This window comes from Chinchilla lanigera, unplaced genomic scaffold, assembly GCF_000276665.1.
Source record: "Chinchilla lanigera isolate Chin_1 unplaced genomic scaffold, ChiLan1.0 scaffold00154, whole genome shotgun sequence".
NCBI classification, from domain to species: domain Eukaryota; kingdom Metazoa; phylum Chordata; class Mammalia; order Rodentia; family Chinchillidae; genus Chinchilla; species Chinchilla lanigera.
Window position 1 is genome coordinate 961457 of NW_004955555.1, and position 21994 is coordinate 983450.

The window sequence follows — 21994 nt, forward strand, 5'->3', positions numbered from 1 at the left end:
TGTTTCTCTCTGTCACTGTCTCTGCCCCGTGCCCAAGTTAGAGCGACAGACTTCAAATCCACCTCTGCAGGTCAACCCGTGGGGGATTTTACTACCATCCCACAACATAGTCCCGTTTCCAGAGCTGAATACATGTAAAAATTTTGGTAATGTCAGGTTTGATGGCGCATGTCTGAAATCCCAGCATTTGGGAGGCTGAGGCAGGAGAATCTCTGTGAGTTCAAAGGAAGGCTGGGCTAAATAGTGAATCCAAGGCCAGCCTGAACTACATATCAAAACCATATCTCAAAAAAATCTCTTTGCTTAGAGACAGGGTGTGGGTGGGGCAGTGTAGAGGAGCCCTTTTACTGGGGTGGGGACTTACCCAAGGGACTTCCTGTTTTTTTAGGGGGTGGAAGAGACTAAGACTGGCTATTTGATTCCAGGTGTGGGGAGTGGGTAGCGGAGGGGTTGGGCACACAATCCTGGGTCTGGAGGAGGAGGAGGCCTAGGCTGGGTCCCAGGGAAGGAGGGAGTCATCCTCATGAGATCCATGACTCCCGCCAAGGTCTGCAGTTGGGAAGGATTTATTATCACTAAGTGGCCGTGACAGATGGGGGGGCGGTGACACTAAGAGGCTGCTGCAATCAGCTCCCCTAGAGGCAGCGATTAAGGCCTCATTACCCACTGGGGAGGGAGCCTGGGAAAGAGCAGGGGGCGGACTGGCTTAGGTGGGGGTTGGGACGCTGGGGGAGGAGGAAAAAGGATGGTCCCGGAGAGTAAGAAGAGGCACTGGGGGGTGGGGGCACACAGCAGGCAGGGGCTTCCCGATGTGTGCGGGTGGTAGTCATGGCTTCTCCAGCTGCACGTCTCCAATGTGGAGGTTGCCCACATCCTGGTAGGTGCCCTGGAGGCCCCGGGAGATGTCTTCGTACATGGAGCAGTCATCGAGGTTCAGGCCCTGGGGGGACACGGCCGTGGACATCAGTACCCCGAAGCCTGGGGTCCCTGCCCCTCCTGCCATCAACCCCAAGGGGGGATCCGAAGTGCACCTGCCCCTACCCTGCCCATTCCCAACCTCTGCTCACCTCATAAAGATTTTCATCTTCATAGTCATCCTGGGGGTCCACCCCAAACTTCTCGTTCTGCCAGCGCTTCTGCGGAGGGTGAGAAGGAGGAACAAACAGCTTTTCAGACGCTCCTGGATGCCTCTAGGAGGTGTTTTTCCACAAGGGTAAGGGACATACCACATACCCAGTATGTGGCAGGTCTCTCTGGGTCCAGAGCTACTGTCATTTTGGCTGTCTGCACTGCCTTATTATTCTCCATGAATAACAACAATAGTAGTAAATAATAACAGTTGCCCTGTGGCCCAAGCAGTCACAGGAGCAGATGACTCCAGGAGGACCCCTAACCCCCTTCTTCCTGGGCCTCTGCTGCATCTTTGGGGACAGCGCTCTGAGGTGTGTGCAGGGCGACAGTGGGGATGCCGGGAAGAGGAAGCAGTGAGGACAGCCCTTGGGCCAGCACCGTTTAAAGCCCTTTCATTGCATTGGCTCATCTAACTGGCACAGTCCCTGAGAGGTGGGTACATTCCGGTTCCCAAGCTTTGGAGGGGCACCCTTGGGAACGGCAGCCCAGGCCCTCGCGTCCTGACTCTGGGTCCCTTGGGGGCTCACCCTGAACAACAGCAGCGTCCCAGGCACCACTGCACAGAACAGCAGGATGATCCCCTCCGCTGTGATGATGCGATTCTTGGTCCCCTCTCCCATGGCCAGGAAGGGTCTGGGGGGTGGCTCTGTGAGGAGCGGGTACTGCTCACAGGCCTGCACCTCCTGCCCTCCCAACATCCCCATCCCCCATCCCCCTGGAAGGCCCCCTCCCGCAGTGGCCCATGGGAAGACACTCAACAGAAGAGCAAAGCCTGCTCCAGCTGGAGCAGGGGAACTGGGGCCAGGGTCCGAGCCACTCACCGCGCACTCGGAGGTAGGTGCCACAGGAGTGCATGAACGTCCCTTGGTCTTCCACTCGGCAGCGGTATATGCCCCCGTGGCTCTTGTTCACATTCGGGATGACCCACTCCCCCTTGCGGCCTTTGCCCTCGCCCAGGAGCACAGGGCTCCACGTATAGTTGCCCTGGAGGATGTGCCACCAAGTGACGGTGGAGTTGCTGCTGCCGTTGTTCAGGCACTCGAGGTGGGCCTCGCTCCCGGTGCTCACTGTCACTGACGTCGGGCCCTTGTGCACCAACAGGGTGGCCTGGCACCCAGGTCCTGTTGAGAAGCAGCCAGTGGGTCAGGGAGCGGAGACAGTACCGCCGTCCTCAGCCCTGGCTCCTGCAGCTGTGGTGCTCCCCGGGAGTGGCCAGGGAGTGATGTCACTCCTTGTGTGTAGGGTGTCAACATCCAGGAGGAGGAGAGTATGGTGGGTAAGTCCGTCTAAAGCCCTGGCCTCTTCTGCATGTCAACTGTGTCCTGTGCGTGCTGGTTTTTGGATGTCTGGTGTCCTGGCGCTGAAGTGCTCCTGCCCAGAGCTCCTCCTGAGTCAGCTCAGGCAGCCGTCCTCCTGCAGCCCACTGTGGTCTCCCAGCGTCAGGTCAGCTCTGCACAGGGCACTTTACCTTGTGTCACCAACCCTAAACCCTGAGAACTAGGGTCCCTTGTACAGCAAGGCGGCTGAGGCCCAGGGAGGGAAGTGGCCCTAGAGCACAAACTCCCAGCTCCACGGCCTGTCCCTGCCTGGGCGCTGCAGAGCAGTCTTCGGGCCTGAGGCGTCCCTCGTTCTCTGTAGCAGCCCGGGGCAACCCTCATTCTTTGTATCCTTCCTGTGGCAGCCTGGGGGTCAGAGGTGGGTCCAGTCCTCCTCGGGCTGGGCCACAGCATAGGGAGGGGTTACAGCTGGAAGCAGACAGGGGTGTTTCTGAGGGAGACAGCGGTTGTCTGGGGCCAGTGCTGTCCGCTCGGGGCTCCTCTGGGAAGCCTCAGCTCTCAGCCTCCGCGGGCCCGTCCACATGGCCCGCTCCGGGCTTCTGCAGGGAGGTCAGGAAGTGAGTAGGAGCAGATGGGAGCCAGGCTGAGTACCTCATGCTCACAGGCTTAAGGCAGACATAAGCTCTGATCGCTGTTGCTAGTGTCACTTGGGTGAGTGACCTTCCTGTTTGAACTTCGGGCGCAGTCCCAGTCCCAGTCAGCTGGCCTTGGGTGGGGGCAGGGAAGGGCGGGCGAGGAGGAAGGGGCTAATGAGGCACACCCTGTTCCCCTTACAGGGAAGGGGCTTACACAGGGGGCCCCTGAGATTTAAGGCAGAGAAGGGGACAGCTTTTTTTTCTCCTCTGATGCTCAGTACCACCCCCAAGTCCCCTTCCTGTCCCCAGCCCTGGTGCTCAGTGAGAACCACCTTAGTTCCTTATTTTGACTTGTGTGGACAAAGGTTGGGTGGGGGATGGAACTCTCAATCTTGCCTCCCTTCGTGGTGCAGCGGACACCCCGTAGGATTTGCCGAGGCTCCTTCAGCTTTATCTTGGCACAGCTGGGGACATACTGGGTCAGTCAAACCCCCAATCCCCAAACTGACCCATGTGTGTGCTTTCCACATGGGCCGCCCCCAGCGCGACCTTCTTCTGACTCCTCTCCCTGACAGCACCCTTCCTCTGCCTGTGCCCTCCTTCCAGCCTCCCCAGGCCCCAGCACCTGCCCTTTGGCCACATACCCAAACAAGCTGCAGACAGCAAGAAGAGGAGGACGGTGGCCGGCGGCGGAGCTGGGAAAATTCCTGTACCCCCAGGCATCTTCTTTCAGTAGGTTGATGAATCTAGGTTGCAGCGGTCCTGGGGTATCGGATTCCACCCCAAACCCCACCCCACTTCCTGCCCAGCCTTGCCGGAGATAGGCTCCAGTAGCCTTCACTGCTGGGCCCTTTGGGCAGCCCCTGCCTGTGTGCTTTAGGCCAGTCGAGGGGAACTGCTCCTGCACCTGTGGCAGCCACAGTTCCCCTGAGGCACAGCTACTTGAGGGGGAGAAGAGGCTGATTCAAGCCCCACCCCTGCCCCTCATCACCAAGTCTTGGGAAAGAAGCCTGGGGGAGCCGGAGTTCCAGGTGCGGTGGCCTGCTGCAGGCAGGTCTGTGTGGGTTGGTCCTGAGATCAGATTGTGCCCTTCCTGGACCTTAGGCAAAACATCCCCTCTGAGCTTCTGTTCTTAGCTTGTTGGGGCGGGGCGGGACTTAGAGGGGTTGCAGAGGCGCAGCGCGGAACACAGGGCCTGGTCCGTGGCAGGTGCTCTGTGCTGGGAAGGAATAAACAGTGCAGGCAGATCCTCTGAGAACTGCCTGTGTGACTAGGCAGCACCTTTTGTCCTCAGCCCTGTTTGTTTGTTTGTTTGTTTTTTGGTGGCCCTGGGCAATCAAACTCAGGACTGCAGGTATACTATGCAAGTCCTCTACTGTTGTGCTACCCTCTCAGCCATTTATTTTTAATATTCTGACTTTGAGACGATTTCTCTGAATTGCCCAGGCTGGCCTCAAACTTGTGAGCTTCCCCATGATCAGCTCTTTACTAGAGTTCTTTCATGTTGACCTCCCATGTCAGGCAGCCCCTCCTCTTTTTTTTTTTAAATTTTTAAAAAACTTTTTTGGTGTTTTTCTGGTACTGGGAATTGAACTCACGACCTCGCGCTTGCCAGGCAGGCACTGTGCCACTGAGCTAAATCCCCAGCCCCAATGTATAATCTGAGATCAAATTTTTTTTTTTTTTGTGGTACCGGGGATCAAACTCACGACCTTGCGCTTGCCAGGCAGGCACTTATGGCACTGAGCTAAATCCCCAGCAGCCCCCTTTTTAGAGGAAGAAACCTGGGAGTCAGCTTGTCACTTGCCCGGTGCCTTACAGTCTGTGAGTGGGGGAGCCGTGTGCAGCAAGGTTTCATGGTCACCCCCTTTTTTGTTTTTCCAATATTGGGGATTGAATTCAGGGCTTTCACAATGAAGTACAACCTTGGCCTTTTATTATTTTTATTTTTATTTTGTTTTTGTTTTTTTTCCAGTACCGGGAATCGAACTCACGACCTTGCGCTTGCCAGGCAGGCTCTGTGCCGCTGAGCTAAATCCCCAGCCCCATTATTTTGATTTTGAGACAAGTTTTCGCTAAGTTGCTCAGTTGCCCAGGCTGAGTTTGAATGTGTGAATTTCCTCCCTCAGCCTCCCAGTGTGCTAGGCTCACAGGTCTGTGACACCATTGGAAGTCAGTTCTGTGTGGTTCCCAGGTTCCTTTTTGCCAGTCATTCTTGGCCAGGGAAATTAGGTCGGAGTGGGGAGAGCGGAGATGTTGAGTAGTTAGGGAACCTTCGCACACACTTGCAGATAGATGGGCAGGGAAAAAACTCAACATGGGGGAGATTTTTGGTGGGAAAAATTGAGCAACAAACCAACAATCCATTTATAGGAGATAGAAGTAACAACTGTGGGACAGTCAGGCAACAGAATACCATAGAGTAGAAGAAGGGTCAGTATAGCCGCATCTCAGGAACATGAGGTCAAGAAAAAACAGTGTAGCACAGTGTAGTTGATTTGTTTTGAAAAGGCAAAAAACCCCGGGCATCATAGCATACGCCTGTAATCCTAGCACTGGGGAGGCTGAGGCAAGATTGGTGTGAGTTCCAGGCCAGCCTGAACTACACAGTGAGACCCTGTCCCCCCACGCCGAAGGCAAAATGCTGTGTGATGGTTCACTACATGTTTGTGGTAGAGCTAGAAACCCATATCGTTATACATGCCTTGTTCCTGAGGTGGGGATTCAGTTCTGGGGAAGTGAGGAGGGCTGGGACTGAGGAAGGGCATACAAATAGCTCTGCCTGTTTTGGTTTGCCTGTCTGTGTCTGTATCTATCTATGATCTTTCTATCATCTATCCTATTTACCTATTTTTGCAGTATTCAGGATTAAACCCATGGATGTTCTACCACTGAGTCTCCAGCACTTTTGAGACAGGCCTTATTAACTTGCCCAGGCAGGACTTAAGCTTGTGAACTTCCTGCCTCAGCCTCCCTCAATGGTGGGATTCTAGGCATGTGCCACCATACTTAATTTTGTTTTTTGAGACAGGGTCCTCCTAAATTTCCTAGGGCTAGCTTTGAACTTGTGGATCTTTTACCTCAGCCTTCCCCCACCCCCCAAAAAAGCTGGGATTATAGGCATGTGCCACCAAATTTAATCTTTTTTTTTTTTCTTTTCCTGGTGCTGGGGCTTAAACCCAGGGCTTGTGCACTGAGCTATATCAATCTTGCAAAACTCCTGCCTCAGCCTCCCACAGTGCTGGGATTAGGTATTTGCCACACCTGGATAATTTTTTTTTTTTGGTACTGGGAATCAAACTTAGGACCTTGCACTTACCAGGCAGGTGCTGTACCACTGAGCTATAGCCCCACCGTTGTAATTACTTCTTAAACTAGTGAGTTTCTGAGTTTTTGTTATACTGTTATGAATACTGTTTTGCATGCCTGAAATATTTAGTAATTTAAAAATAGTTTTAACTGTCACCCACATGGAAAAGCATAGGCCAGTGGTGGCAAACGTATGGCACATGTGCCCCAGCAGGCAGTTTGTATCATTGGTGGAAGTTCTAAAAGGTTTGTCTATGCCTACTGGCATAGGTTTTGAGAATCTGAGATTCAGCGCGCGCGCGCACACAGTTTCTTCTCCCGTAACGTGAGTATAACCAACTCCCTCCAAGTTGCACACAAAGTGCACTAACTCAGTTCCTAGGACAGGGTTCTGACCCTCGGGGCCCCCTTCCTCCAGAGACTCAGGTGTTTAGGCACAGACTCAGGCACTGGTCTGTGCCTCAGTTCCCCCCTAGGAATAAGTATGGATCCTCTGCTGGAAGCCCCTAGGAATCCAGGTTCTTTCAGCTGATCAAACTGCTTCTCATGCCCTCGACCGCCCCCCAATGGCTGAAGGGGTGAAGGCTCATGATTCCTGCTTACCCCAGGGTCCAGGCAGTCTGAGCACCTCACTTACCCAGGATCCCGGATGTCCTGTCCCTGTGTGTATGACTTAGCACTGAACTCCCGTCAGCTCTAGGAATGTTCTCATCCCCAGTGGGCAAAAGGGGAAAGGGAGAGGTGGGTGTGGAGGAACACGTATTATCCCAGCACTCTGGAAGGCTGAGGCAGGATGGCCAGCCTAGAGTACATAGTGAGTTCAAGGCCACCCCTGACCAGTGACTGTCTCACAAAACGTCCTAGAACAGGGTCGTGACTGGTCCAGGGCCACACCAAGCACAATCCTTAGGGCATTGTTTCTATTGTCTCCTTTACTTGAGGGACAGAACACTCTATCAGGAGGGTTTAAAGGAGGGCTTGGCCTCTTTCCAGCAAAATGTGACTTCTATCACCAAAATCTAGATGCTGTTGGCACCTACTTCACAAGGGTTGCTGGGAATATTTCTGTATTTCTGGCAGCACTGGCACGCAGTAGGTTGTAGTGAACACGTATTTCTGACCCTGGCAACTTCCAAGCCAGGAAGGGCGGCAACTCCATTCCCCACTTGGTGCAGGACCCATCGGCCCTGATACTTCAGGTTCAGCTTCTTAGTTTTTGACGACACTGTAATGAGTCCATTCCCGGGTGCCATGCGCATGTCCTGCCTGGAAAGGGAGCAGGACTGCCATGCAGAAGGGCACAAGGTCAAGCCCAACCTCGGCAGCCTTAGGTGGCAGTGTGAACTTTGGCACCACCCCTTTTGGGGTTTGGCGAGGCAGAGGCCCCTGGGTCCTGCCCCACCAACTCTCTAGGTGGGTCTCAGGCCTTGCCAATTTGGGGACACGACTGTCCAGGGACTCCTAGTCCCTCTACAGAGGGAAGCACTCCATCCTCATACCCACAAGGAACAGCCGATTAAGAGACCCAGACCAGGATTACGAACGAGGCTATTTATTCACCCAGCATCCTTTGTTCTAATGCTTCTTGTTGGCAGCTGCCACCTGGGGGAAAGACGGAGAAGTAAGATCAGCAGAGATTCTGCTCAGGTACACTGTGTGCAGTTAGCTACCCTCTACCCCCCTAACACCAAATGTCTTCATCTCATCCAACTTCTTACAACCATGGGCACCCCCAGGTTAGAGACTTAGAAACTAGGCTCCAGGAAATGAAACAGAATCCTGTGAGAAGGGCCACCCCTCACACTGACAGTCGTGCCGGTTCTGCTCTAAAAGAGGTCTTTTTTCCAGGTCACCCAATTACTGCCAGAAATAAATGTGGTTCAGACTGGCCTCAATCCTCCGGCCTGCCTCCCAGGATGCTGATCACACGCATCTACCTCCATGCTGGCTCCCCACCCGCCGTTCTTTGACAAAGGCCCCTAGGAGGTCCTGTTGTACTGTGGCCTGAGGAATCCTCACCACCACTCTTGAAGGTGGGAGTAGATCACACGTTCACAGGGAGACTGCAGGGAGGAAGTGACCCTGTTTGAGTGCAGGCCAGCCAGGATCCGGGCCGAGACCTGAACCAGAGTGCTGCTCCCACCTCAGCCTTTCCCATGTTGCCCTGCGTGGTGCCCAGCAGAAACAAGTAAGGAAATATCGTAGTCAGAACCCTAAGGCTGACCAGGGAGGAGGGGAGCAAGTGTGGGGTGCAGGTATGCACCCAGGAACATGCTGGGCCTAGGTTCCCTCTATGCCAGCACTCAAACTTCCAAGCTTCTCTGGCAGAAAATGTCAGAAATATTCTTTTCCCTGCCCTTGGGAAGCCTTCCCTGGGAGGAAGTAAGATCTACGTGACAAGCGGCTCTGGAAATGCCTACAGTGATCAAGGGACCTGGCTCAGGCCTGCACGGATGCCTCACCTGTCCGGCGATTCTGTCCAGATCTCTCTGTCCCTGAGGTGTCAGCTTGCGGCCCCTGCAGAAGGGAAGAGTTATGCAGTCCCCCGTGAGAACAGGCCTTGCAAGAAGGCTCCTGGCCGTGGGACCACATGACGCCAGCCACAGCCAAGTCATACTAGGGCTCCAGTCGGCTACATTCTAATGAGCTGGGGGAAGGAGCAGGAGCCCTCCTGGGAACTGACGGGGTGTCGTTTGTGCAAGCATTAGATCAAAAGCCCCGAAAAAATCAATTGGGAAAAGTTAACGAGCAGGCTAATGAAAGCGGACAGTCGCTAAATTACCTTCCCAGAGCCCGAGGAAGTCAGCCAGAGAGGTCGGGGTGAGGCTCTCACTGTTTGCGTTTCTGCTGAATCCCCTGCCTGCCTCTGAGGCCTGAGGGGCAGGGGCAGAGCATTTGGCAACCTGCTCCATCCACGGGAGCGGCACATGGCAGCTCCACTCTAGCTGATTGTGGGCAGGGCTGGCTCTCAACCTCCCACTGCTTACCCATCTTGGTCCTTTTCCACCATTTTCAGCCCCTCCAGGGCTTGGAGAACTCGGCGCGCCACACTCTTGGAGCCTCGGCTGAAGTGGCTGGGCATGACGCCATTCCTCTGACGTCCACCATAGATCTTGGTCATGGAGCCAACCCCTGCGCCACCCCGGAGGTACAGGTGCCGTGCTGTGGAAGCTGGAGGTGGGGGTGAGAGGGAGTCTGAGGACCCTTCTCAGGGAGATGAAGGTCACATATACAATGTGTCACCAAACAGCGAATCTTCACCATCGCATAAGGAAGGAAATGAAAAATACCAGGACCCAGTACCGACGTCCTTCTTGTCCTTCACCCCAGCTTGTCCATGGCTAAGCTGGTCAAACGCTCTGGGCAGGACTCTCCTTCTCCAGGGCCAAGGTTTTAGCTTTTACTGGGTAACAGTACCCCACTGAGATGGAGCTCAGCAAACATTTAAGAAAAGCAACAAAGATGGGTGGCAGTGCAGCACGTGTGTAATCCTGGCACTTAAGAGGATAAGGCAGGAGGATCACTGAAGAGAGTCTGAGGCCAGCCTGGACTCATAGTGAGACCCTGTCTCAAGAAAACTATACCCATTTCTACCTCCGTGTGCCTGAGACGCAGAGTGGTGAGAGGATCTACTCCTGAGTGCAGCTCCCTGGCCATGCCAGCAGGGTCGAGCTCAGGAAATGACACTACGTAGTGAAAGCGCCCAATGTGGAATGTGCGCTGCCCTCTGTGTGGACTTGGGGGTTCTCATCCCCGACAGGTTTGGGCAAGTTCTGCCCAGTCACCCCAGGAAAATACCTTTGCCAGGACAGCAAGCTCTAGTAAAAGCCAGTTGAGATACCGCCTTCTCCGATGTGCCATGGAGTGGGAGCCTGGCCACCTAACCTGAGCCCGGGGGTAGGAGTAAGCCCCCAGAGCCGGTCAGTAAAGACTCACTGGTATTTATCACATGCTGCTCTCCTTCCGAGAAAGGGAAACTGAGGCTCCAGACAGTACTCAATGGCCATGTCTCCCAGCCCTAGAGGGACTGCCTGCTCTGTCACTGAAGAGGCAGGGGCTGAACAGTGTTGTAACTGACTAGATGAGGTGGGAGGCCCCTCATCTTTCTGCCCCATCTTTCTTTCCCCCCCAATCTTTCTGCCAGGGGTGACACCACTGGAAGACACCCCTGAAGAGCAGTTCAAATGCCCAATGGCCATGGTTGGTTGGCTGGTCCATCCCACACCTTCACTGGACTGTCTTCAGGCTCTGGGTGCACTGGGGCAAAGAGGCCAGCTGCTCGAAGACACGACCCACAGAAGCCCAGCTGGGACTGCTCACCAGGACACAGCGGGTGGCCTTGGCTCACCGGGACAGGGTCCAGAGCTGCCAGGCCTCCAGGTGGTGTGCGAAGCAGCACTAAAGGTGACTGGTGACGAGTGGAGCAAGATCAAACAAAGCCTACAGGACCCTTCGGTGGGGGTTTACATTTTCTCAGAGCTGTATAAAACCATACAGCATGGAGACCGATCTCGGTCAGATCACAAAGTCCTGCCTGGCCACCTGGGTCAGGTCATTTATCTGACCCACAAGAACGGCATTTATTTTATAAACTGGAAGCTGTAAAAACTAAAATTGTGAATTCTGTGTAACTGACCTCTTTTCTACCCCCTCAACATTTGTTCTAAGCACACAAATTCAGGCCACCCCAGCTGGAATTTAAGAGGGCTGACGAACCAAGTCCTGCCACAAACAGCTTCTCAGCTTCCCCACAGGCCCTTGTGCCTTCCCTGTGTCTTCCGGAGTGATAGCCCATTTCTTAAAAAACAAAACCAAACCAAACCTATACAAGTCACTGTGCTTGAGCTCACAGGGGGACCAAGATTTCTCGGGTCACAGCAACTTGGCACCTCAAGAGTGTGGGCCAAGAGGAGACAGACGGCCCCATTCCGACTTAAGTAAAAAAGTAGAGGATACTCCCACCGTGGTCTGCCCTGATCCTGCCAAACTGCTAAGAAACATCTTTTTTGACCCTTATTCACCCTGTGTTGGCTGGGCCTCATTTTATCCAGTACCATAGCACGAGCGGGTTGCTAGCCCTGCACAGAGGTGAGATGGACCAAGTTCCACCTAATGAGCAATCAGAAGCCCCCAATGAACACCACACTGCACTCTTCTCTTATTCCTAAGCAGTCCCTTCTGAGAAACAAGTCAAAGAGTCCAAACACGGCAACACCTCACCCCTTCACAAAAACTCTCCCTTGAGCAGGACTGAGCCCTCCTCCAGAGGTCTCCACTCTCCTGAAGTATTAGCCCTACCTCACCACCTTGGGACTTATCCTGTGGCCCTGCCTCTCGTCCAGATCACCGCTTGAGGGTCTTGCCCTCTCCATGAGCTGCATTTTTCATGCTCCAAGACCAACATCTGTCTGCTGGCCCACAGGTACTCTTGGAGGGTACCCAGCCTCAAACCCTTAGGGGCCAAAACAGGCAGCCCAGCGCCTGTCATCCGGAGAAGAAATGATCAAATACAGCCACATGACAGAAACTGCCAACACCACTGCAGCCACATGAAGCCACATCACTTCGCCACGCTGTACCTCAGCTTCCTGTCAGAGGGGTTAATCCTATAACCTGAGTATAGGCCAGTGACGGTGAACTTCCAGAGCTCTCAATGACACCAACTGTCCATGCTGCACACATGCCATAGGTTTACCGACACTGCCATTGGCTGAGCTGGGTATAAGAACACTAGATTTTAAGAGCATTGGCAAGTACCTTCTATAGAGGATCAGAAGGTAAATATTCTATCTGTCACAACTACCCTGCACCTGCTGTGTGGTGGTGTCAACAACCTGGAGTAGCAGCATCCCAACAAAAACATGAACCTTGGGCCTAGAATCTAATGCTCTTAGGCCGCAGCAGAGTGGCTGGGAAAGCAAGGCCCAGCAGAGAGCATCAGGTGATGAGATCAGTAGCAAGTAGAAAGTGCATACCCACTGTGAGATGTCTGGGAAGGGTGTAGTGGGCAAGAAAGGGTCACAGCAACTGTAACATGACCAGCAGGCTCACCTAGGCTTATTACCCAGGGCTGTGATCAGCATCACTGGCTGTCTGGCCCTGGACATGTTACTTAAAATCTCCCTGACATCAGCTGTGAAATCAGACAAAACCGATCACAATTTAGGTTTTTTGCATGTTACACAGAATGTGTATTCACACCACCCAAGGGAAAAAGTTATTTAGACTACTTCCTTCTAATCCTAAATCCAAAGCAGCCATGACCTGCCAACTCTTTGAACATTACCAAAGAGCACTCAAGACCAAGCAGCCTTGCTTTCCAGGTATGTGGAGGGTGGAGGGCTGTGTCTCACTCAGGACTTGGGTGGCCAGGGATGTCAGCATCTCTTCCTGTTTTCTAAAAACACAGTGGTGTGTGGATGAATATGCAGCCCACCCTGCCTGCCTCAGCATTCAGCTTCTGGACCCCAGAGGTCAGAGGCTGGGGTGAGTCTATACTGTGCCCACGTGCCCAGTCCAAAGAGTGAAACAAATTGGGCCTCAATGACATTTGATGCCCAAGTGCATGCCAACTTGTACAAGGCCCAAGGTGAAGTCATCTTGGGGTTACTGTTATAATTCACTTAATCTGCTTTCTTCCTATTAACTTATGAGACCTGGCCAGGCTAGAGTTACCATTTCATAAAGGGAAAAGACTGAAGATTTGGAAGTTAAGGCACTTTAGTAAAGGCCCATTCAGAGGCTACCACTCCAGCAGACTCCAGCACTCCCCAATCCCGTTAGGTCTCTATAAAGATGACAACTTACAGAACCTTGAAATGTTAAGAAAGACAAGAACTGACACTGTGCAGTCAGCGAATGTATTCAAAATACAACTAGAAAATTAAAACAGAGGGGGCTGCTACAGGGCAACCATAGGGCAACCACAAAATCTGCAAGTTTTCTTTGGGACACTTGGGAATCTTGTCAAGATTTAGAGCAGGGAGCAATGTGCCTAGATCCCCGGCTATCTAGTTAGAAATACCTTACTAGATCTGAGGAAGAGCTAGCTAGCATTGTGACCTGAACAAAAGCAAACATATAGCTGACTTTCCTTGAGTTACTATGCAACAGACAGGCAAACTTGTAAGTATTTTCCTCCCAATAATCCTGTATTGATACAATCATTAGCTTCACTGAAGTGAACAAAGGTTAAATGTACCTGAAATCACTGTTAAACGGTAGGAATTAATTTGAACTCTGTCTGACCCGCATGGACATTAAGAACAAATGTGGCCTCTCTAAAGTGAGCACCTCTAAACAAAACTACCAACAATCATCTGTCTCCAGACTCCTCGAAGCCACAACTAAAATACGGCGCATGCAACCACAAGGTGACAGAAAGCGGTCTCTTCCTATCACAGTTTGGGGACGAGGGCAAGAAAGGGATCCATCCACATTCGGGCCCTGCTACCCGCAACCCGTGGCCCAGTTCCTCACCAGCTCGCGTGTAGAACCAGTTCTCATCGTAGGGAGCAAGCTCTTTATGCTTGGCCAGCTTGACTGTGTCCACCCATTCGGGAACTTTCAGCTTCCCGGACCTAGGACCAAGACAATGAGAAAAGCACAATTCGTCAACGTCCACAAACTCCCTTCCCCAGCCCCCGTCCACTTTGAGCCTCAACCCGTACACTCACTTTTTGAGGAAGGCTGCCAGAGCTCTGACGAACTCCTGCTGGTTTACGTCTTTTACAGTAACTCCAGGCATCTGCAACAGAAGGTCACGCACGTGAGCACCGAGCCTGCTGAAGACGAGCGACAAGGACCCTGGCCGAAGAGCACTCGCGCTCCTGCGGCGCGCTAAACCGCAGCGCCCGCGCTCTCCCCGGGCGCGTTTCACCCCGGGTCCCGGTCCCGCGCAGCTCCCTGGCGCCCATGGTCTCTGGAGGGTGGACCGACTAGTCCAACCCCCGCCGGGAGGCCTCTCGGGGCCCTTCCCCGCATCACCGCGCCTCTGCGCGCCCCAGGCACCTTCCGTTCCCCAGCAGACCCTCTCGGTTCCCAGACCACGCCGATCGGGCATGTCCAGGCCTGCCGCTCGCACGTGGCGGCCGCCCCAGGGGGCGGGGCGGCACCACGCCGGACGCCCCGGGACCCTCAAACACGCGTCCCGGAGCTGAGGAGTCCAATCCTGACGCCCTGCGCCCAATCTGAACCGGAGCTCACGCTTACCGTGCGGCCTCCGCGCTGCCAGCCAGGGGAAAGGGAACGACGGGGTTTCCCGGGCGCACAAGTCGGGCGTAGAGTCTCGCGGGAGTTCCAAGTTCTCGCGAGATCGGGGCTAGTGCTAGGGTAGCTCCGCCTTTCTCAGGGCGAATGGAGTTTTGTCTCCGCCTACATGGGAAGGGCGTGAGGTTGCACACTCCTGTGTTTACTCGCCCGCTTTCTTTCCTTGGAGGGTGGCGTGATAGAGGGGAGAGTTCCTTTCTGGAGTTGGGTGGGAAACCTGGCTTCCTTTGTGTTGTTCAAGGCCGGCAAAGAGAGCGGAGGAGATCACTATGAGGGCGGAAATATGGGGCAAGTTGGGCAGGAAGCAGGCCACCTTTTTTCCGGATGGAAGTGGTTTTTGTCTTGCCGGAAGTAGGAAGAGTAAGGGCGGAATTGTGATGGGAACCTAGGGGAAGGGCAAGGAAGAACCATGGCCACCACCTTCCCCTTTTTCATCAGTAATCGCGAGAGCAGGAGGCAGTGGAAGCCCCACCCTTCTTAGGGCGGAAATTGCTTCAGTTCGTCTGAGACGACTCGAGTGGAATGAGGAGTTGCAGGCGGGAAGGGGCAAAGGCAGAGGCGGGACTTTGTAGGATTAGTTCATTTTTATCTCCTGGTGCAGCAATCTATTCAGCATGTAGGCTTTCTCCTTTTAGCTTTGTCGGCTTCTCAGGCTGTATTTACAACCTCTGGCTTTAGTCTCGTCACTTAAAAAAAAAAATGTCAGCTGTGGTGATGCACGCCTGTAATCCATGCACTGGGGAGGCTGAGGCAGGAGGAGTGCCACGAGTTCGAGACCAGCCTGGGCTATAATAATGAATTTAAAGCCAGCCTAAACTACAGTGAGACCCTCAACCAATCAACAAAAAAAATCACACCAAGATCCCAACTGTTTTCCTATTTTAAGTGACTGCTCTTGTATGGTGTACCACATATTCTAGCCAGGGGCAGTTAAACATTTGGCTGTTACTGGTTCTATAGCATTATTACATGCATGATATGAGGCCCACAACAATGAATATGAAGGACACCTTTATGGTTTTATAAAATTACTAACTTGCTACAGAAAAGAAATACTTTGTGTGTGTTTTTAATATTGAAAAGACTAAGAGTTTAAAACATCAGTACAAACAATACAAAAAATTTCCACATTGAAACCAGGTGTGCTGCCACATGCTGGTAATCCCAGCACTCAGGAGGCCAAGGCAGGAAGACTTCAAGTTTAAGGTCAGCCTTTGCTACATAGCAACACTGTCTCAAAAAAACCAAAAATTTTCCACATTGAGATATTGTATGTACAAAACGTTTTAAATATGAGTCAATATGTTATATAAGTTTACAAACCAATATGTTTAATAACTATTAAAAATGAAAACCTTGGGTTTAGGGATGTAGCCCAGTGGTAGAGCAGTTGTTTAGTTAGCGTGAGTGCATCCCACTGTCGGCTCAGTCTCCAGCACTGCAACAAACAACAACAGCAATGCTTCTAGTATGAGAAAAGCATGTGTTTAAGACAAGGTTTTATTCAGCAGAATACTGTTGAAATGTGTCTCACATAGTTTTTACTGAGCAGTACGGGATTCTTTACCTGCTCTAATTTGCAAAATGGGCTGGTTCACCCGTCCTTAGGCCACCTGGTGGTTCTTGCTCCACAGAGGTCACTGCTCTGATTACAAACCTCGTGTGACCACCTGATGAACATAGGGCACCGCAGTCCAGAACTCCTGGACTCAAGTGACCCTCCTGCTTTACCCTCCCTGTAGCGGGGACTACAGGTGGGAGTGGTGCCCAGCTCATACTGATTTTAAAACATGAGAATATTTTTAGTATCTTGTCTTTTTTTGCCCTCAAGATCAACACATGGAGAAAAAAAAGAAGAAAAAAAGAACACCTGTTGAACACTTGAATATGCATCTATATGCATGTTTAACTGGAAATTCCATTTACTTGGGTAATTTATATTCACTTTTTAAACATTTTTGATGTACATTTCTAATAATCAGTACTGAATCATTTAAGCTTGGTTTATTTTGGTCAACTCAGGAAATAACTTTCTTTTTTCTCGCTTTCTTTCACTACTGAAATAAACTGAAGCCCTTGTATAGTCTAGGCAAATGTAATGCCACTGAGCTGTACCCTAGCTCCACTAAATAATTATTCGTTTAAAAAGAGGACTCTCCAATTACTGTGCAACACCATGCAGGATTTTGGAAAGGGTGAAACTTAGGTAACATTTATATTATGCAGAGTTTGATGGACTTAGGTAAAACAAGCCTGGCTGAGAAGTGCTCCAGGTGCTGTTTCCTTGGAAATACAGGGTTTAGATGAATGACCTGTCTCTGGAAGGCCTTCCTTTGAAGTTCTCATCCCGGGTGGAAATCATGACTGTTGCTTTGTGTCCAAGTAATTTGGACCATGCTTTTAAAGAACAAAATTTCTGATAGTCTCTAATTTTAGAGAAGATGGCTTTTCAGCACTGTTCTCTTGGTGTTAATTTTTAGAGCTGTTAAATTTTGCAGGTGTATAAGCAACAACCCTGTGAGGTAGTTATAGACTGCGCGATTTGAGGCTTAGTGAGTCCAAGTCAAATCACTTAAGTGTCCAAAGCCACATAAAGGTAAAGGTTGAGCTGAGATTTAAACCCATACTTCATGTACTGCTTTTAAATTTTTTCAGTAAACTAAAACAGAGATTTAGAAAAGCGTTTGAAGGCCCTGGATGTAGCTCTGTGATATTATCTTTTTTTTTTTGGTACCAGGAATTGAACTCAGAACCTTGTGCTTGCCAGGCAGGCACTTATGCCACTGAGCTATATCCTCAAACCAGTAGCTCTGTGATAGAATGCTTGCCTAGCATGCACAAGGCCTAAGTTTGATTTCCAGCACTGAGAAGAAAAAAATAAAAGGTTTGAGGTTGTAGTACATCTAGACAATGGAATATTATTCAGTACTAAAGGAAATGAGTTATCAAGCTATGAAAAGACACTAGAAACCTTGAAAAAAAATATATGAAAGGGCCAAGGATATAGCTCAGTGGCACAAGTGCCTGTCTGGAAAGTGAAAGGTCCTGAGTTAGATTCTTGGTAGCAAATATGTATATATGTTTTAAGCGAACCTGAAGGAATACACTTTGATTTCAACTGTCAGGATACAGTCAGGATATATAACATCCTGAAAAAGACAAAATTTGAGATAGTAGCAAGATCAATTGTTGCAAGGTTTGGGGTGGGAATGAATAGGTGTTGTCCAGAGCAGTTTCAGGACAGTGAAACTATTCTCTATGATTCTGTAATGGTGGATACCCATTATGTGTTTGTCAAAAAATCTTAGAATGTACTATATTAGAGTGAGCCCTAATAGAAAGGATGGACATTGTGTGAGTGTTGTGTCATTGTAGATTGATTGTAACAAATGCACCACTTTGGTGTAGTGTGATGCTAGATGAGAAGTGTGTGTGTGTAGGGTAGTATCTGGGAGCATTACTTTCTGCCTGATTTTGCTATGACTCTGAAACTGATCTAAATAATAAACCACATTAAAAGAACGTGCTGGACATGGGGATGTGTGCCTGTCATCCCAGCACTTTGAAAGGGTAAGTTTGAACCCAGCCTGGAAGACTCAATGGGGCTTAACAGAGACACTGAGTTAGATGAAAGAATTTTTTTTAATGGTACTAAGGACTGAACCCAGAACATTCACACTGGGTTACATTGCCAGCCCCATATATATTTAATTTGGAGACAAAGCCTTGCTAAGTTGCCTGTGATGGACTTAACCTGTAATCCTCCCTCCTCAACCTCCTAGAATGAGCCATGTACCTGGCTAGAAAGATGAATCTTGCTTTTGGGAAGGGCTTAGCAGGGTATGAATTATAGGACTGTGCTTATGTGAACATGTGTCAGGGGCTACAAAGCTAGCTACACAAGTCTGTACAATGAGCCTACATAAGCCAGGAATGAGGGTTTGAGTGTAGTGTGGATGGGGATAGGTGGTATGACATGGTTTCTTACGCTGTACTAGAAGTGAAAGGAACGTGGGTTATCAAAGGGGACAATGCCAAGAGACTTTGGTCATCCTTAGGTCATTCATAGGGCTGAAGCGAAAGAAATGTGGGTTATCAAAGGGGACAATGCCAAATGTGCTCCTGAAATAACATGTGGGTGGTTGTGGGGAGAAGTCTTGTGAGGAGAGAGAGGAGCAGGATGGTGCTTTCTTATTTGTAATTTGTAATTTCTGCAGAGTGTTAACAGGGTACATGAAAAAAGCTTGGCAAGATTCTAGGGCAATACTAGAGCAACAGCTTTGCCTATTCTGCAATGTGAAGTGGGAAAGGGGTGCCATAGGAAACAGTGCTCATAGTCCACTGGCTGAAGTCCTTGAGGGCTGGTCAGAGGTCAGGAGCCTATTGGTTCCTTATAGCTGCAGGTGAAGAGTGCTGTACTCAAAGGAAGTAGCAATGTGGTAGCGTGAGCAATTATTATACTGGCCCTTTATATATATATATATATATATATATATATATATATATATATATTTTTTTTTTGGACACAAGGTTTCACTATGAAGTTCAGGGTGAACTTGAACTTGTGGTGATCAACCCTCCTGCTTCAGCATCCTGAGTGCTGGGATTATAGGCATGTGGCATTATACTCTCTATGTCCTTAAGGCTGACTTCTGCACCAATCCCTTAGGCACCAATGGGGAGGTCCTAACAATTTGAAAGATAAGTTGGCCAAACTAATGAAAAAAAGCCTTGCAACATCTGACACTGAATGGGAAGTAGGCTCCAGAGAACCCAAAAGGCTTGCTCTCTGCTCCCCCCATCATTCCATCATTTTCTCTTTCCCCACTTCTCATGCCATTTTTTTTATTTCCAAATTATACTTCTCTTATACCCTCCCTAGCTGTGTGATCTTGGGTGAACCTGAGACTTTGGTCATCCTTAGGTAGCAGAATCTTAGCTACACTCCATGCTGTGATGCTTCCGCGCTCTATGATTGTGTGGGATTGGTCATCTGTCAGGAGGAGAGCATGGCACAGGCAGGTCTATTAAGGGACAATCATATATCTAAGTTACAACTTAAAGAGTGAAGGAAGGTGTGAAATAGACTTTAGTCTTTTGATATCTTACAAAATATCATTCTCTTGAGAATGATGCAGGTTTGTTGCTCTGTAACCTGTTAGGGAGTAGAGGCAGCCCACCTTCTTGAGGCTCTAAATAAAGTAAAAGATGTAATTGGAAGCTATCATTATTAATTATCTTAAGGGCAGGTAACATCAGGAAAAACAATTTGTGATAAGGTACATTCCTTGAACTGTCTGCCCCTTCTAAGGGTGGGAATGGATAGGGGTCTCCAGGTCTTCATATCTTTGGAATAGCTCAACAGACCTTCAAATGTTTGGAACAGTTCAAGGAGAACAACTTGACAATAGAGTACTAAGGAAAAAAATGCAGGTAAGATCTTATTATAGCTTAATGATAGCTTGAGCAGAAAAAGACTTTTTTTTGTATGTGTGGTACAGGGGATTGAACCCAGGGCCTTGTTGGGTTTAAGCAAGCACTCCACCCTTGAGCTACATCCTGAGCAATACTTTTTTGAAAAAATCCTTTAGAGTCATGTCTGTCTCCAGAGTCCCAAATCTTTTGCTGTATGCTTTATAAAAATTGTCTATTAATAGATTTAGGGCCTGGCAAGGAGACGGAATCCTCCTTTTGATTGGTGCCTAGCAATTTCCCCTAAAATCTTGGAGAGGTCATTTTAAGAATTTCCATTTATTAATAAAATGAAATAACGTACGGCTTACAGTGTTGCTATGAAGTACTGAATATATGTGAATCAAATATAGTGAAGACTCAATAAATGGTAATGATTATCTTTAACCTTTTATGGATTCTTCCACACTTTGACACACGAACCTCCCTAGTTCAGAAAAAAATATTGATAAAGACTAATTTGGTTCTTCTTGTCTTGACTGGCTCAGTTTTCCCATCTGGAAAATGATATATTTTTAAATTTTTAATTTTAATTTTTTGGAAAATGATATTTTAGATTAACATCAATATGGCACTCCTTTGCCAAAGCTAAACTGAAGATTATTTTATTTGGCCCACATAAGATTTAAACAAGAAAACTGTGCCAATGTTTATTAGAGAATTAAGATGTTGGGCTACAGATGTAACTCAGCGGTAGAGTGTTTGCCTAACATATACAAAGCCCTGGGCTCAATACCTAGTACTGGGGCCCGGGATACAGCTCACTGGCACAAGTGCCTGCCTGGCAAACATAAGGTCCTGATTTTGATTCTCAACAAAAAACAAAAAACCAACCAAACAAATACCTAGTACTAAAAAAAAATTAAGATGGTGAACATAGAAATCCAGTTTCCCAGTTTCTTTTGAAAAATCAGAAAATGTGGAGACACTGAGTCTATGTTTTTGCTTGGCAATAATCCACTAGAGCCAAAAAAAAGCGGCCTCTTAGTTAAGGATGCATTCTGTTTGCCAGCCCCCACCTGGCCTTCTTGACTCATTTGCATAATATATTTGATCCTGTAGTTATTTCAATTTGCAACCCTCTGATGGGAAGAGGATCTAGAGATGGAGGGAAGGGTGGGAGGAGAAAAGAAGAGGAATAAAAAGAATTGAGATATGTTATGTACATGTACCAACTCCTCACAACAAATACAATCACTAAGTACTGCAAACATGTACTAATGGAGTACCATCTCCATTCATGAATGCTTCCATTTGGAAACAATTCTGTTTTTGTTTTTGTTTTATTTTAACAATTCTGTTCTCAAAAGTGTTCAACAAGTCGGGCGTGGTTCCACATGCCTATAATCCCAGCACTCAGGAGGCTGAGGCAGGAGGACTGTTGCGAGTTTGAGACCAGCCTGGGCTACAAGGTAAGCTTAAGGTGAGCCTGAACTGCATAGCGAGACCCTATCTCAAAAAGACCAAAAAAAAAAAGTGTTCAACAAAATTTTGCTTTGGTTCACAAACTGCACACTGGTGACAAACACAACCATGGCCATCTTCCGCACACAAGCACAAACATGACCATCATCCCCCAAATTGTTAAACAAATTAAGTCTGTGAGCTGAGGTACCATTATAATTATAAAAATTAATAAAAATCTGCAGCCCTTTGGATATCAGAAAACTATGTCTGGCTTAGAATGGGTAATTATTACATCAGTGAATCTCTTGTTATCTCCCTCTATTCGCTCTTATCTGGCTGTAATAAAAAAATTCAAGTTTGTGTTTATTTGTGGTAGTTATTGAATAGCTGATTTCATTTTGAGAAGTGAATTGGACAAGTCCTTTCTTTCAGTCAGGATGTGGCTGACTGAAAAATTAGGCTGTGATGACATAATCCCCAGTTCTCAGTGACTTA

The 21994-nt window shown here is 49.3% G+C and overlaps 2 protein-coding genes across 3 annotated transcripts; both read right to left on the reverse strand.

Annotated features, from left to right (window-relative positions):
* Window positions 1-65: 65 nt before the first annotated feature.
* Cd79a (CD79a molecule, immunoglobulin-associated alpha) lies at window positions 66-4149 on the reverse strand. Its single transcript, XM_005412414.2, has 5 exons — window positions 3688-4149; window positions 1953-2252; window positions 1659-1777; window positions 1068-1136; window positions 66-940 (listed from the first exon to the last, which is right to left on the reverse strand). Exons 1-5 carry the CDS (start codon window positions 3764-3766, stop codon window positions 827-829), a joined length of 681 nt encoding a protein of 226 aa, XP_005412471.1. The 5' UTR covers window positions 3767-4149; the 3' UTR covers window positions 66-826.
* A 3739-nt stretch (window positions 4150-7888) lies between these two features.
* Window positions 7889-14666, reverse strand: Rps19 (ribosomal protein S19). 2 transcript variants are annotated; one of them, XM_013508719.1, is made up of 7 exons: window positions 14564-14666; window positions 14029-14099; window positions 13832-13932; window positions 9340-9523; window positions 9135-9225; window positions 8815-8869; window positions 7889-7954 (listed from the first exon to the last, which is right to left on the reverse strand). In XM_013508719.1, exons 2-7 carry the CDS (start codon window positions 14097-14099, stop codon window positions 7905-7907), a joined length of 552 nt encoding a protein of 183 aa, XP_013364173.1. In that variant the 5' UTR covers window positions 14564-14666; the 3' UTR covers window positions 7889-7904. The 2 variants fall into 2 exon arrangements, with proteins under 2 accessions (XP_013364173.1, XP_005412476.1); XM_005412419.2 differs by lacking the exon at window positions 9135-9225 and having other exon boundaries at window positions 14564-14663.
* Window positions 14667-21994: the final 7328 nt, after the last annotated feature.

Excerpts from the sequence above, each read along its gene's own strand:
- Cd79a (XM_005412414.2), bottom strand. The coding sequence starts at position 3,766 with ATGCCTGGGGGTACAGGAATTTTCCCAGCTCCGCCGCCGGCCACCGTC. Across the intron at positions 1,778-1,952 it reads CACCTACCTCCGAGTGCGCG|AGCCACCCCCCAGACCCTTC; the intron begins GTGAGTGGCTCG and ends CGCTCCTCACAG. Across the intron at positions 1,137-1,658 it reads GGACGCTGCTGTTGTTCAGG|AAGCGCTGGCAGAACGAGAA; the intron begins GTGAGCCCCCAA and ends CACCCTCCGCAG.
- Rps19 (XM_013508719.1), bottom strand. The coding sequence starts at position 14,099 with ATGCCTGGAGTTACTGTAAAAGACGTAAACCAGCAGGAGTTCGTCAGA. Across the intron at positions 13,933-14,028 it reads CTGGCAGCCTTCCTCAAAAA|GTCCGGGAAGCTGAAAGTTC; the intron begins GTGAGTGTACGG and ends TCTTGGTCCTAG. Across the intron at positions 9,226-9,339 it reads GTGGAAAAGGACCAAGATGG|GCCTCAGAGGCAGGCAGGGG; the intron begins GTAAGCAGTGGG and ends CCTGCCCCTCAG.